Raw genomic sequence first — 15257 nt, 5'->3', positions numbered from 1 at the left:
GTCCATCCAAGTAGATTGGACTCCAGTACATAGACTGACGCCCCCCCACCCCCACCCGCCAAACAACACTGCAATGTCTCCAGCTCTCTGTGTTGCGTGTTTAGACTGTTCTGTCGTGGACATGATGATGATGATGATGATGTAAAAACAAAACAAAACCAAAAAAAGGAAGCCAATTTGATTCTTTGTCTTATTTTGTAAAAGCACATCCTGTCACTGTTTGTCCCTCTGCGGTCATTGACACTCACATGACGACGACGACGATGTTTTGTTGGTCCAGTCTTCACGTCTGATAGCTACAAAAAGAAATTGGGGGGGAAATAGTGGAATAAAGAGGAAAATCTAACAAGTCAACTCGTGCGTGCGTGTGTGTGTGTGGAGTTGTGTTTATTTTGGGGCGCGCGCTGGCTGGTTTGGGGGATGGGGACGGCCGCCATTGGACGCTCATTAATCCGCGTATCGATAATCTCATCCTTTTACGTAACCGCTGCGATAAAAGCAGATTTCTTTGCGGCGGGGGTGGCGCGAAGGCGAACGTGACGAGCGCGCATGCGCACTTGAGGCTTTTTTTTTTGCCGCTCGAAATGATTGCGATGCTCACAGACATTAAACCCCAGTTATGTCAATAAACCACTGGACTTTTTTTTTTTGGGGGGGGGGGGGGGGGGGGGGGGGGTTCCAGCCCAGCCGCAGCTCACTCGCACTTGTGCTGTGCCGGTTTGGAACCTTTGCGCCTCTTGGGCTTGACTACTTTCCAAAAGGATGGCGGCCGGCGAGAGGTTTCCAACGCCGCTTCTTCGCCAAGCGTCGTCTCCAAAAGCTGCTTTGGGGAGAATCCAGTCAAACAACGGAGGACGGCGGAGGGATGCAAAAGGCAGTCCGAGGCATCTCGGGCTGGATTTTGTCGCCCTGCCCGCCCCCGACATGATGTGCCCCGACACGGTTCGGTGGGCCTTCTAATCATCCGGGCGACTTGTCTTGACTTTGCATCTGTGTCTCTCGTGATGCGCCTTTTCCCACGCTTGACGCCAAGTACAGGAATAATAAACGCCACGGGGGCTTGAGCGAGCGCCAAAGGACGTTTGTTTGCGGATGCCGCCCTCGTCCCGTTTCCGTGCGGCGCACGCGCTCCGGCCGGCTGCGTGCAGAACGTCGTCAAAAGCTGCCAAATTAGCGGCAAAACGCCTTCTCGCTCGTTGGCCGTCCAAAGGAAATCCTCTCACCTTCATCTCGGCGGGGCGTCCGGACTGCGGCTCTTCTCCTTTTGTTTCTTCTTCCTCCGTCGCGGCGTCCCCTCTTGTGGTCTCGTCGTCCGAGATCCAAATCCGAGACCTTCGTCTTTTTCTCTGGAGGGCGGCGGCGGCGCCGCCCCGGCTAACCCGCGCCCAGCTCAAAGTGCCGAGGCACTTTGTCCATTTGGATCGCCGACATCGCTTTCCCGTGGGAAATGCCGCTTGGCAGAAGGAGCGGCGCAAGGAATCGGCTGGCGGCACAAAATCTTCCCGACTTGACTCGATTTCAGTATGTATTGACTCGAGGTTTTGAAAAAAGGACAAAAGGAGCTCGTTTTCATTCTTCAACGATACAAACACAAAAATGTCGGGTTGGGGTTTTGATGTTTTGAAAAGGCTTCGTTTGGGGGGTTTCTCCAAGTCTTAGGGGGTTGGCCTTCGGTTTTTTTTGTTTTGTTTTGAAATTATGAAGAAAAAAACTGTTCATGAGAAGACGGACAACCCCCCCCCCCCTCCTGAAAGCTCATTTATGAAATGAACAAATAACAAAAATGAAGGCTGAAAGCTCATTTTGCAAGTGTGAACGTGTTCGGGGGACTTTCATTTCAGTCGCCAGCGGATTCATTGCACCGAAAATGGCGAGTGAGACTTGGATTTTTTTGGGGGGGGGGGTTTGCGTGCTGGCCCGGTGTGTCAAGAAAGTCAGGAGTGCAAAGCAGACTTTTCAAAGCTATTTTAGTCACATGACATGACAGCAGAAAAGCGGTGAGAAATAATGATTTTCAACAGTCCAAACACAAAAGACGGAACCCAAAAGTCAACCAAGAGACCCGCCCAAACACAGGCACGCCTCGCCTCGCCTCATCTCGCCGGCAGCGCTGCCGTGGCAACGGCGTACGCAACCCGGCATCGGTACGTTGAAAGGGCGAGCAAAAGTCATGCGTCGCGTCCGTCGCCGCGTGTCTGGACATAAATACAAAAAGCAGCCATCGCTCCGAGAAAAACAGCAAAGCGGCCGCGGTGGAGCGCTTGCCCGAAGGAAGCTCATCGAGTCGGGCTCGGATGCCCCGGAGGTCGCTCGGGCCTCGCCCCGCCGCCCCCCCCGCCCCTCAAAGGACGTCACTCCATCTTGGACATCTCAAACTTGGTCGTCTTGGTCTCCTGACACACAAAAGCACAAGTTTGCCCTTGAAAGGTCAACCGCCGAGGACGTTTGGCCCCTCGGCAACATTTTGCGACGCCCGAGCGCATCGCGCCGATTGCCCTTCACTTTCTCGCCAAGATGGCAAAAGACAAGCCCCAAACGAAGACGTGGCGACGGGAGACTCACACCTCCGCTTTTGACGGAGTCCAAGCGGAATCGCCACTTCAAAATGGCAGCTTGCGCGGGCCGTATGTTGCCTCCTTCCTACGTGGGGGTCGCGACCAACATTGCGAAACGCCGGGGTGGACGAATCATGCCATCAGTGTAGCCGTCGTGGAGGTGGGACTCGAACCTGCTCCCACGCAAACGGCTCGCTTGGGATCTCTGAGCTCGGGCGGATCCCTGGTTTCCGATCGTGTTTCCGACGCACGCGTTGGAGCGAAGTCCTTTTGAAAAAAAACGGCGCGGCGCATCACTTTACCCGTCGCGGTGTGGACATTCCAGACGGTCGGTGTCCCACCTCTTCAACATCATCCGCTGCAATTTCTCGGCACGGTCTCGCCCCGTTTTCAATTTGTGTGACCACAGCGCCTTACGTAAGCCGCGCTTTACATAAGCGCCGCAGCCGGCGAACCGCGCGCACGCAACTGCGACTTTGCCTTGGCGTGAATTTGCCTCTCAAGGGCCGCTCTCTGCTCTGCTCTTTGGGGCTTTTGGCGCCCCCTGCTGGTGGGGGCCGCCCATGTTTGGCTGCTTGGCACACGTTCAAAATCTGGAGCCCTTGTAACAACCTGCCGCTCGTGTGCGTCTCCCTCCCTCTCCCCCCACAGCGCACCCCAAAAAAATCTCTGGAGGGACTTATCTCGGAACGCTCGTTTGGGTGTCAAAGAATTGTCATCCTGAAAAGAGGGCGCGGGCAATTCCGCGCGGCCACGGCCAAGTGAACAAGCCGCCAGCGATGGAGGCGCGACGCCCGCCTCGGGCACTCACCTCGTCCGAGTCGAGCAGGGGCGGCAGGGCGCTGCGGGCGGGAAGACACGGCATGAGCGGCGCGCCGTGGAAAGCGTAAGGTCACGCGGGCGCCGACACTTACACGTCGGCCATGGACGAGGGGATGTTCTCCTCCACCCACTTCAGATCTTCATCCTGACAAAAAGACAAGAGCTCGTTTGGCACGCGGACAAACGGGCCGCGTCGGACACGCAAAACGGGCTCTACGGGTACCGTTCCGATCCGCCCGTCGTCTTTGAAAAACGGCTCCGGCGCTGCCTCGACATACGAGCCGAACGCGTTCCGTTGGATTGTCTATCTACGGCTGTCGCCGCACCATTGCTAAAAGGGTTCAAGTGTTGTTAGCATGAAGCGAGCGGACGGAAAAGCTAAGGCCGTGCGCTCGTTTTCAAACACACGGTGTCACTGTCGCCATTTTTTTTTCGAGTCCCCCTCAGCTGGGAGTGGAAGTCAACAGCTTGGAAGCGCTTTTGGGAGCGCGATTTGCCAGATTTCACTGACAAGTCAATCTTCGACAGCTCCGATGATGGTTAAAAAAAAAAACCAAAACCCTTGAGTGGGGTCACCGGTATGGCAAGGCGGCGGGCGGGCGGGCGGGCGGATGGCATTTGCGTGTTGTCAACATTCACCACTTTGTTGGCTCTGGCGGCCCCGTTGGTCTCGTTCTTCACGCCCCTCATCTTCATGCCCTCTGTCCAAGCGCCGGCGGGGAAAAACAAAAGGCACCCGAGACGGTCACTTTGGAGTTTGTTTGGTTTTTTTTGGTTTGCAAGAAAGCATTCTGCTGCCACCCCGGGAGACTCTCGCTCGCCCACGTTTCTTTCACATACGGGATCCTTCCCACCTCTTCACGTGATACATTTTGAGGCTTGAACGTTTGCCGTGTGAACATGAGACGGTAGCTACCGTGAGATGATATCGAGACAACAAAAAGTGATTCCTCACAATTCGGGTGAACCGAAACCGATCATGTCCAAACGTGAAAAGGAATCCTTTTTTTTTTTTCCTGGCGTGACAGCAAAAGGCTTGCGTGCAAACACGTTTGAGGTGGCGAGGAGAAAGAAAAGACATCTGACCAAAAGCTTCGTTCACCATGAGCTCCTCCTCCTCTTCGTCACTCTCCTCATCGTCCACCAGGGGGCGGAAGGCGTACCTGCAACACACGCACATCAAGTTCAAGTACAGGCGCCCCAGGCCGCCGTATCGGTTCGTTTTTTCACCTGCCGCAGTGTTTTCGAGTTTTTTTTGTTTTTGAGTTTTTTTTGTTTGTTTTTTTAATCCCAATCATTTGAAGTCGCATATTTTTCGTGGGAGCATTTTCCAAGCAAAAGTGCCCTTGTGGAAGTCCCCGGAACAAAACGAGCGCGTGCCTGCGTTGAAAAGAAAGCGGCCCACCTCTGGTTATTGGCTGACGGTCGCCAGAGGAACATGATGACCAGCAGGATGGCGGAGAACAGGAAACGCCAGAAAGCATCATCGATCCAAAGCTCGCGCCAGTCCTGCACGCACACGCGCAAGAGGTTCTTTGTCGTTTGCTCCGGAAATAATTCCACTTGTGAGCGGTCAACACTTACAGACTGACATTTGGCCATCTTGAAGGTCTTTGTGGTCCAAACGATGAAGATGACCGATGCTACAAAAACACACCCGCCATTATGCACAGACTAACGCAAGAAGGCGTTCAGTTACACCCGCGGCTCATACAAATGACGCTCAGGAGTCCACGCAAAGACAACGACGGGCAACACCGCACTCACGCGCAATGGTACGCGCACACAGGATGACACATGCATATCCAGAAACACCAAAGCACAACATGTCTGCGCTTCGTTCAGTGTTCTCCTGCATGATGGTCCTTTTATGTTCGACGTTCTGGAAAGCGAATTGCGGCGGCCACGGCCGCTGTCAAAACGCGACACAGATTGGACTGTATGGAAAAGCGTGCGTGCGTACCGATGACGGCGAAGATGAGCGTGTTGGTGAAGTGTCTGTAGAGCGACAGCTTGACCAGGTTGCGGCGGAGTCGGAGCAGCTTCATGGTCTGAGCCAGACTCACAAAGATGTGCCAGCCCAAAAAAAAGCAGTCAAGAGCAACAACAAACGGGAAAAATCCAACCGGGACGACGACGGCCGTGACGGGAAGAGGACAGGAAGGAACGGGGAGCAACATTGGGCTTGTGCGCTTTTCAAAGTGCTTCAAACGCTTGCGCGATGAAATCCGAGCGTACTTTGTGCGTCTTCTTGATTGCTCTTCCTCTCTTCCAATGTTCCGAGCGGTGTCAAAACGTGCCGGACCTAAGGGACCGCTTCAAACGGGTCTTTCGCCAACCGCAGATTTTACCGAGTGCGGAGCGGGGAGGGGCGCTTGTTGCGTGGAGGCGGGGGGGGCTTGGTGTCAACGAACCGCAAGCAACAACGAGTGCTCGTCTGCCGCTCCGAGACGCGGCAAAACGGTTCGGCCGACCAACGGGTCCACTCGGGACGAATGCGCGGCCTTCGTCGGCGAGGTTTTCGGCCTTCGCTCCACTTGCATCGTCACAACGGTGAACCAAGGCCAACGTACGCCCAGCGCATCGATGCTACGGCTCATCTCGACACCTCCCGCACTGCTTGAATGGAAACGATCCACATCGCGTATCGCGCACGACGGCGCTTCGCGGCGCTTCGTTTCACGTCATCTTCCGTCAATTTGTTTTTCCGATTTGAAATGGGGTTCTACGATCGACTGCTCGGAAACGGCGCGCGGCGGCGCCCATTGGTTTCAATGCGACGTCGCGGCGCCCCCTGGAGGCTGCAAAGGATATCCACCAGATGACGCAGGAATCGGTGAAGGCCAGCACGACGTCGCACAGAAGAATACTGCTGGCGTTGTCGCCGCGATCCTGGAGGGAGACGAGCGCGCTCCTGTCAGGAGCTGCCACAGCGGCGCGCGCCGACGACGGCAACTCACGGCGTTGACGCGGAGGATGCCCTCCGCCGTGGAGAACATGAGGTAGAGCAGGCCGACGCCCACCACGCGGTGAAGCAAGGCGCCCAGCCTGGGCCTGACGGACACGCGGGCCCGTTAGCGGCGTGCGTCGACGAGAAGGACGGGCCCCGCGCGCGGCCGCACTCACTTGACGATGCCGTATCCCAGGCTGGCGATGATGACCAACACGCGGGCCAGCGTCCTCTTGACGGCCGACAGGACCTCGGCGAACACCGCCGCCCCGCGCACTGGAGGGAGAATGACGACCGCCACGGCCGTTGGGACGATGCGGGCTGCGGGACGACGATTTTGCAACGCGGCGCTCACCGGACAAGCCGTCGTATCTGATGCTCTGAAATTCTGCGTAGTAAACGGCCTTCTCCAGCATCCCAAGGAAGATGACGCCTCCGATCCAGAACTGGATCCTGAGCAGGTCCCTCCAGTAGCGCGCCGACAGCAGAAGCCACAAGAGCGCCAGCAGCACGTACACGATGCACATCACCATGTAGAACTGAGCGGAGGAGAACCACAGCCGACTGAGCGCCCTTCCGCAATCCACACCGTGGGGCCGTGGTGAAAGCGCGGACCTTTTGACTCCTACGGCCGTCAACGGCACGGAACGATTCAACTCGACGGTTGCGAGTCGCCGAGCGATTGATCCCCAAAAGTACCTTTGATCCGGTGCCTCCCGGAAAAACTAATAAATCTTATCATGGGGTTTTTTGGGAGGGGGGGGCGGGGGGGTTCACGAGAAAACTAGCACCCTACAGTGTGACGCTTTCTCAAGACATACCAAAAGCACTGAGTACAATGCGGTGGAAAGCCAACTGAACGGACCTGGAGTCGATGGACTCGGGATTGAAGGGGCAGAAATGAGTCTCCAGTGCAGGCCACTCCAAAGGCCTCTTTGGACCGTCGGCGTCAGTGTGCGTCGGGTCCACAATTGGGTCAACAGCCCGAGAGCGGGCCCCGTCGCTGCGGGTCAAGATGTCAGATGTACACAAGCCACCGGAGCAGGCTAGCAGTCGCGTCTATGTGGCGGCCGGCCGTGTTGTCTCATCGGTACGGCACTAATATTAGCCTTTTTTTTCCCACAGGAATTATGAGAATGTTAACAAACTCTGTCTGGCTCACTGCCACTCATGAGGGCTGCGCTGACAGCCATAAAGTTCAGATGTGGAAAAACTCCCAGGTCGGGTCACTCGTATCTCAAGGCTGCGAGTCAACGGAGCTTCGAGCTCGGAAGCAATTCAACCCGAAGTCAAGGTGTCGCGTGGCAAAAAGACCCGCGAGGTTCTTACCAGCATGAGCGGCCATTCCGAGGCTGAGATGTAGTCGTGGGGTCCTTTCATGCTCACGTCAACTGTCGACAAAAGCACACGCGAGCACGTGAGTCTTCACGAGCAAGTTGACGGACGGGAGAGAAAGAAGTAGCCCGACTTAACCGATAACGTCCGTTGAATTACGAAAGGCCGTATTAACGCGCAGTTCCGGTGACAGACGAGCGCGCGCAAACAAAGAGCGAGTACTGACGTCGCAGGTTCCAGCGGGCCGGCTCGGGAGCCCGGTTCTTGTCTTTGATCTCTTGGACGCTGAGCAGAAACATGTACGGACCGTCCGCCCAGCTCTCGGCCACCGCGTCGAAGTGAGGGTGTGCGGCGACCTGGGGGAGGGAAACGGCAACACGATCACGACCGGCCTGCACGTCAACTTCAGACCAAAATGAGATGGGATGCAAAGACAGTTCGGGATGCGATTGATAACTAAGTTGGATGGATCAAATCTGGAAGAGATGAGGAGGAAAGAATTCAAGATGAGATCAAACGACCCACGGATCCCCCAAAATAGAATGACGGGATGAGAAAGAAAAACACAAACTCAGGATGAGATGAGAGCAGGCCGAGCTTTTGACGTGATATGACGATTAAATGGGATCAGATCAGGGCGAGGGGAAAAAAAAATCAAACAACAACAACAAAAATCCCCACCAGATGAAACGAGAGCAGCACGGAATGAGATTGAACGAGGTGAGATGAGAATTGCGGATGAGACGAGAATGATGAGAAAGACCAAACGAGATGGGGAGTTGCCACGGGATCCTTTCAGGACGCCGCGAGGCGCAACATCACGTGGACCTGTTTGGGAGGAGCGCCGGCATCTCCTTCAGAGGTCGCCGTCGTCTTCTTCTCCTTGTCCTTGTCCGCCGCTGCTTCACCTGCAGCCGACTGGACCACAAAGAGGAGGAACAGTCAACGCAAACGCGTCCAATTTTCAAGTGCGAAGAATGTTGCGGCAACATTTGTTGGGTCGAGGGCATGCAAAAAAAAAAAAAGAAAAAGTGACTTTTCTTCCCCAATCACAACTTTTGAAAAGCGACCACAAGAGGCACCTACATTCACCCACAAAGGTTGTCAACAGAGGGCAGCGGTTCACTTTGCGCCAAGAGATTTGGATTTCTTTCTTTTTTCAAGTGGAACAGGGGGAGAGCACCCAAGTTCCTGCTTGCCGAGGTCACGCGGCACAACTTCATTGCGAGAATTTTCAAGCGGAGACAGCGCTACTCTTAAGTCAAGCCGTCAAGTCCAAACGTTGATGAGAATGATGAGGAGGAGAAGGACGACATTCTCACCTTTGGTTTCGGAAGCTCCGCCTCCCTGCGCCTCCTGCCGGGGGTCTTCTCTGCGTTGGCCTGAAAATTGTGAGCATTTGTCAGCGTGGAAGGGAGAGGCGGGGTACGCCTCGGATTGGTGGCCGGCGCGATTCCTTGATCTGAACCACTGCCTTGAAAAGAGGGCGTTTGCAGTCGTTTTGAGAAACCACCGTGTCCAAGGAAGAACAACCTATTTCACATTTCTCCTGGTTGGACTAAAAGCCATCTTATCAGAGACGGACGGACAAGATATCCATCATTCGCCGTGCACGCTCGCAGCCGGGCATCCGCGCACCCGTGCGGCCTTCTGCTGAGCGGCTGGCTTAGGCTTCAGCAGTTTTGCAGAAACGACTTTGGAAAATCCTCCGGAAAATAAAAGCGGTTTCAAAATTGCCGCAAAGTCCCCCTTGACAAGTTGCCGTGAATTGCGTTCCAGGGAAAGACGGAGAGGCGCCACGGCAGTCGTGTCGTATAGCGACGCAGTCACGTGCGGTTTGGTGCGGATGTTTTCTCACCTGTAATTCCGTCAGTCGAGTTTTCACGTCAAAGGCATCCAGGCCAAACTGTGATGACAAAAATACAGCACTTAGACCACACGCACACACAAATGTCATGGTGTGTATGTGTCACGGTGTGTCTCACAATGTTGGGGTCTTCACGTGGATTGCAAGGGATGGGAGGGTACTGGTGGAAGACATAGAAACCACTTCCTCCTCCCGGATTCACCACCGTGGACTTGAAGTACAGATCCGCTCGCATCACCTGGACAGTCGGACCAACGGAAAGACAGAGAAATAGACCCCCGTTTGACTCCGGGGTCCACATACACGCGACAGACGCGCGCAACATGAACGCGTGTCTTACGTCGAGGCTGAAGACCTCATCGTAGCAGTGAGAACTCCTCAGGTACCACGACACGTTCAAGTGTACTGGGGAAGATGAGTTGCAGCTGGCCACTGGCACACACGCACGCCCACACACATAAAACATGAAATCAAGAGTAACAATTTGCGACCTAGGCGCGCGCACTTACATTTAAGATGGATGAAGCTGTTGTTGAAGAGAGTTTTAGCAAAGACGAAAAGGCCGTGAGTCTTCAAAGTGTCCTGGAAAAAAACGCACACATAAACAGAAAGCCGACGCAGCGACACATCCGAAGGCCAGGTTCCGTTCAATTAGCTCGAAGCTGGGAGGCAAAACGCGCCTCAAGTGGATTTGAGAGCGAGTGCGCGTGTGCGGGGCAAACTTACGCTGTCCACGTCCAGGGTCCATTTGCCCGGTTCCGACACCACACAACTCGGTCCGTGGAGGCCGGACAGCACCAAGAGGAGGACCGTCCTGGTCCACAGCGCCGACCGAGTCCGCTCGAGACCCGCAGAGGCCACCATCACAGGAACGAGCTCGAAAAGTGGTCCGACTCGTTGGAGACCGCCACTTCCTGGTTCCGTAAACGTCATCGAAAGACGACAATACTACGTCACTCGCCCTCGCCACTCGAGATTGTATATTTTTCCCCAGATTTTATTTACGCACTCAGAACACATGGAATCTAATCATGAAAAAGTGAAGAATTAGATTCTGTTTTCAAATTGTTTCTAACGTTTAGAAATATAAACAAGTCCTATCTCAACTCGGCTGTATTCATAGAGCACCGCTGTATGCTCGAGCTGGAGCAAAAAAGAAGTCGGACAATAACAAAGGATTAAAACAACCAATTCATCAATAAGACAGTAAAAAGCACAAAAACAGTCGCACTCAAATCATGCTGGCGCAGTTGCCCCGAGCGCGGGCGAGTAGCAGTGATTGAAGAGCGGATTTTGCCCACCGGGGGGCGCTAACACGCAGGCCGCGCCATCCGCCTGGGTCGGCGCGCGTGCACGACGAGAGTAGGAACCTCGCTGCCGGGAGGGTTTTTGTTTGATTTTTGGGTTTTTTTTTTCCGGTTGTACCCTCATTCGCACAGGTGACTTTGGGAGCCAGTCTCCCGCCCGGTCCGCCACGCGGTGAAGACCCGAAAATTGTTGTGCGCTAGGACCTGGGAACTCGGGGGCCGCACCTTGTCTCGTGCGCGCGCCTCTGGGCGTGTTGATGATGCACTGAAAAGCAACTTGGGTCGCTCCTTGAGACTTCGTTTGGTGTTTTCGAGACACTTTGGACTTTCTGCCCGCTGCTGCCGCTCGCCTCCATCCGCCACCGTAAGCAACAAACACACACGCGAGCACACGCGCGGCACATACAACGTTTCCACCTTTGTTTTCCCTTCACGCGTGTGCGTTCGGGTTCGAGTGCGCGTTAGTGGAACTCGACACCGTGGCCGGTCGTCTTCTTCCCGTCTCCACCTGTGGAAAATTCCAGTCAGCATCAAGTGAAGACGGAAGCAGCGAAATCATATCAAACCCTCAAATGACGCCAATGACTTGACATTTGTCAGTGCTCTTCGGTGGACTTCACCATATTATTGGAGATGCTCTGCTGTGCTCTGGGGCAGGGGTGTCAAACTCGTTTTTGTCGAGGGCCACATTGTCGTCCCGGTTCCCCTTGGAGGGGCAGTATGAATTTTGGGAAACCACATAAATGTTTAATCCGCTCCACATTTTACATACGCAGTTCCCCGCAAATTGATGAAGAATTGGTTTTAAAATCAGAAGAAAGAATAATGACGGTTATTGTGGATTACATATGACAATTTGAAATTTGGGTTCAGACTGTAGCAAGCGTCGTGGAACTTGACATGCTTGATTTAATTTTGCGGGCCACATAAAATGCTGTGGCGGGCCAGATCTGGCCCCCGGGCCTTGACTTTGACACCGATGCTCTGGGGCATCGATCTGGGGTGGGGACTCTCCGGGGGAGCTTGGAGGGTGGACACGTTGGTTCTGAAACGATTTTTGATCGGGGAAGTAGCGGCGCTTCCCGACTGCAACATCACGTCATACGATTCCCAATCTTGTTGCTTTGTGCTCGCTCGTCTGCGTGCTCGGGAAAGACGCGAGCGCAGTCGGCGCGTCGACCCTACCGGCGCACGCGCACACACCGATGAATTGCCAATGAATGATTGCGCTCCTCCAGTCATTGTCGCGCTTGTGAATGCTCACGATGCAAGAGGCTCATTTCCTAATTGGGAACGGTGTAAACAAACAAATGTTCACCCAAAAGAAAAGCGTGCAAAGAAAAGAGAGACGCGTCCATCCATCAATGAATCAACAAATGTGGATGGGGAACACTGCTGGCTGCACATCAGACCTTTATTTGACCAACTCCAAATCTTCATTTCAGCCTCCCAAGGTGAAACGGACAACGCGCGGATGAAAGTCAGCCCCATGATTGCGCTCCTCCAGTCATTGTCGCGCTTGTGAATGCTCACGATGCAAGAGGCTCATTTCCTAATTGGGAACGGTGTAAACAAACAAATGTTCACCCAAATCTTCATTTCAGCCTCCCAAGGTGAAACGGACTTGTGTGTTTTCTGCACTGTCAACTTGATATCATTCAAATCTTCATTTCAGCCTCCCAAGGTGAAACGGACAACGCGCGGATGAAAGTCAGCCCCGCCCTAAGATGGCTTCGTGTTGCGTTCGGCGAGACGAATGTCTGGCAGCGCGCATGTCGGGCCACTCGTACGAGATAAACAACTTGGACGAACTGAATGACTCCTCCATACCTTTTGCGCTTGTGTGTTTTCTGCACTGTCAACTTGAAATCGTGTCCGCTTTTGGCGGGGCGGAATCGCCGCGGCGTCAAGAGGGAAGGAAGCCCGTTTGCGAGCTCACCGACAAAACGCTGCGGGGAGTTCGGATGCATCAAGTTGTCGCCGAATCCTCCATCCCATCGAGTTGATGTTGTTGGCTTTTCTGTCTTTCAGATGATGAACTTCACGAAGCACTTCATCGGCGGGATCCTGAATGTGGTCAGGTGAGAATCCGGGCGGACCGGTTTGGTCGCCTCCTTCGCCGCCGTTGTTCTCCGAGCGACGCTTAACGGCCGCCTTCTTCCCCTCGGCTCCTGCAGCAACATCGATCCGGCCATCTTCATCCCGTCGGATCCGGTAAGTGTGCGCATCTCATCGGGGCTCCGCAATCCGAGCCGGAAAGTATTTCCTTGAACTTCGTCTTTTCACATTTCACCCCCAATGCGAAATGCGCTGGTGCGTTCGTAGCAGGAAAACAAAAAAAAACGTTAGTTTGTCGGTCGCTCAAAAGACGTGCGCGTTTGGGAGCCGTAAATGCATGCGTGTCATTTTCCGAAGGTGGGGAAAGATGCTTGGCGTGTTTTGAGAGAGGAGCGCGCTCACCCCACTCGTGGAACTCGTATCTCAAAGCAGCACTTGACCGCGTCTCGCCAGTACCCGAGACTGTGCGGGACCATCGCCCACAGCTTGAGCTGCTCGCGACATCCGGGAAGGTTGCGTGCGCGCAAGCTAACACTGACTCTTTTGCGGTGGTGCGCATGTTTCAGCCCCCGCCCCGCAGACCTCTGGCGTTCGAGGAGGCCCACGAGAACGATGAGGAGAAAGCGTTTCGCCGAGCCTTCAAGAAGTTGGCGGGAGACGTGAGTTACAGACGCGACTTGCGTTGTCAAAAGTGCGCCCGCGTCAGGTGACGAGCGCACGGCTGCTGGCCGTTAAGCTTCGGGGAGGAGAAAAAAAAAAAAAAAAAGCACTCCTCGTCTTCACTCTTCTTCGAAATCATTTGACGTTTGCAAATGTTGTCAAAGTTCCCATTTGCCATCGTACACTTTCTCAAAGCTCACCAAAAAATGGAGTCTTTGTCCATACGTCGATGCTGAAATAACTTTTTTTTTGGGTTTGTTTTTGCAACGGTATCGTTTGGAGATGACACGCTCCATGGTTACGAAATGTGTGGCTTTGTTTTCTCAGTTCAGTGCCTAACCGACATCCACTTTCACGAGTACTTGACCAGCTGGCGGTGAGCAAAACGGTCCAGCTACGCTAGCCGTTAGCTTGGCCGCGTGTGACGGATTAACGCCGTACATGTCGTCTGTCCTATTTTCCAGGTTCAAACCTTGCCGCTTGCTGTTTGTTGTCTTTCATCAAAACGATCCAAATGTTTTCAACCAGTTGGCCTCACGCCGTGTCTGGATTCGGGCCACCCTGCTGGCATGCTAGCCATTCCCAAGAAAGAATGCAAATGCAAGGACTTGTCAAGTTCTTCATAAATTTTTGCCCACCGAATCATAAAATGAACACCTCAGATTGACTGGAGTTCCCCCCCGTACAGAGTACAAAAACTGCGGATGAATGATGATGATGTCATCTTTGTTGTGGCCGCTTTAGTGTCAACTTGGTGTCGCCAGTTGCTTGTCCGTCACGCGTCCGTCTGTCATTCAAAACTGCGCCCCGCCCCGCTCGCTGTCACGTTCTGCCGGTTCGTCTGCTTCTCACGTTCGCGCGCACGCACAAAGACCAGTTTGTGCTCACGAAGCGTGTGCGGCCCGCCAGGAGGGGGGAGCGGGAAGAAAAATTTTTTAAAAAGAAAGTTCCAAAGCTTCACATTTGGACGTGACAAGCTAGGAAAAAAAAAAGAAGAAAACCCTCCTGCCAAACCTGATCAGAAACGGTGCAAAAGGAGACGGGCCGAGCGAGGGCGGACTTGTGCGTCCTGAATTTGGGAACTCGGGCCGCGCTGCCCACAACCCCCCTCGCCAGCTCGTGTGACGCTCAATATGGTTCTTCCCGCTCCCCCCCGAACGCGTCCCTGCGCCAACACTTGCGCCAACACAGCGGCACGCCCCGGGAAGCGCCGCTGTGCTTGCTTTGGCCTTGACAGGGTGTGGACGTTGGAACGCCAAAGACACAGGGTGTGTCGCAAGGGGCGTGTGGCATGTGTCAGACGCGTGTGTGGGTGTCCGTCCATGTGAGGATCACCCTTGTGAAAACACGCAAGCATGGGCGTGTGTGTGTGTCACTTATGTGAAGGAGTGTGTTTTTCTGTGTGTATGTCTTTGTGTTTCAATGCGGGAATCTGCAAGAGTGTGTGTGTCTGTTTGTTCCTTCATGTGCATGTTTGGTGTGTGTGACTTTGTGCTAATCTGTCTTTTGTGTCTTTACTTGGAATGTTGAGCGTGTGGGTTTTCTTCGTGTGTGTGAATGTGTGTGTGTCTCATGTGGCAGTTTGTGTCTCTGTGTGTTGTCTGTGTGCATGGCATGTTGTGTGGCAGTTTGTAATAGTGTGTGTGCGTGTGTGTGTGTGTGTGTGTGTGTGTGTGTGTGTGTGTGTGTGTATTTTATTTTCT

General features: G+C 54.1%; 2 protein-coding genes and 1 long non-coding RNA gene across 6 annotated transcripts in view; 2 read left to right on the top strand and 1 right to left on the bottom strand.

Moving 5' to 3' along the window:
- Positions 1-1949: 1949 nt before the first annotated feature.
- On the bottom strand, positions 1950-10463 carry LOC109514778 (transmembrane protein 87A). Of its 3 annotated transcripts, none has more exons than XM_019868154.1 (21): positions 10256-10459; positions 10039-10111; positions 9870-9961; positions 9648-9767; positions 9521-9568; positions 8985-9044; positions 8491-8580; positions 7889-8018; positions 7657-7718; positions 6683-6866; positions 6504-6603; positions 6338-6431; positions 6192-6269; positions 5341-5449; positions 4962-5020; positions 4783-4886; positions 4464-4540; positions 4017-4078; positions 3470-3522; positions 3367-3397; positions 1950-2393 (listed from the first exon to the last, which is right to left on the bottom strand). In XM_019868154.1, exons 1-21 carry the CDS (start codon positions 10391-10393, stop codon positions 2352-2354), a joined length of 1806 nt encoding a protein of 601 aa, XP_019723713.1. In that variant the 5' UTR covers positions 10394-10459; the 3' UTR covers positions 1950-2351. The 3 variants fall into 3 exon arrangements, with proteins under 3 accessions (XP_019723713.1, XP_019723718.1, XP_019723728.1); XM_019868159.1 differs by lacking the exon at positions 1950-2393 and adding an exon at positions 2786-3270 and having other exon boundaries at positions 3345-3397; positions 10256-10460; XM_019868169.1 differs by lacking the exons at positions 1950-2393; positions 3367-3397; positions 3470-3522; ... (2 more) ...; positions 4783-4886; positions 4962-5020 and having other exon boundaries at positions 5341-5534; positions 6122-6269; positions 10256-10463.
- The window catches only part of LOC109514820 (uncharacterized), a 19103-nt gene continuing 11486 nt past the window's right edge, over positions 7641-15257 (top strand). The window contains exons 1-2 of the long non-coding RNA XR_002168061.1: positions 7641-7748; positions 9083-9087. This is a non-coding gene — a long non-coding RNA (uncharacterized LOC109514820). The remainder of the gene's footprint in view (positions 7749-9082; positions 9088-15257) is intronic.
- Positions 11066-15257, top strand: part of LOC109514796 (calpain small subunit 1-like) — an 8366-nt gene continuing 4174 nt past the window's right edge. Inside the window, exons 1-4 of one of the 2 annotated variants that reach the window (XM_019868190.1) lie at positions 11066-11200; positions 12868-12917; positions 13014-13050; positions 13461-13553. In XM_019868190.1, coding sequence (XP_019723749.1) covers positions 12868-12917; positions 13014-13050; positions 13461-13553 — 180 coding nt within the window. In that variant the 5' untranslated portion in view covers positions 11066-11200. The remainder of the gene's footprint in view (positions 11201-12867; positions 12918-13013; positions 13051-13460; positions 13554-15257) is intronic. The other variant, XM_019868182.1, reaches the window with a different exon arrangement.

Source organism: Hippocampus comes, unplaced genomic scaffold (assembly GCF_001891065.2).
Source record: "Hippocampus comes isolate QL1 unplaced genomic scaffold, H_comes_QL1_v1.1 scaffold49, whole genome shotgun sequence".
Taxonomy (NCBI): domain Eukaryota; kingdom Metazoa; phylum Chordata; class Actinopteri; order Syngnathiformes; family Syngnathidae; genus Hippocampus; species Hippocampus comes.
Note: the sequence above shows the minus strand (reverse complement) of the source record. Positions and strands in the feature narration are given on the sequence as shown.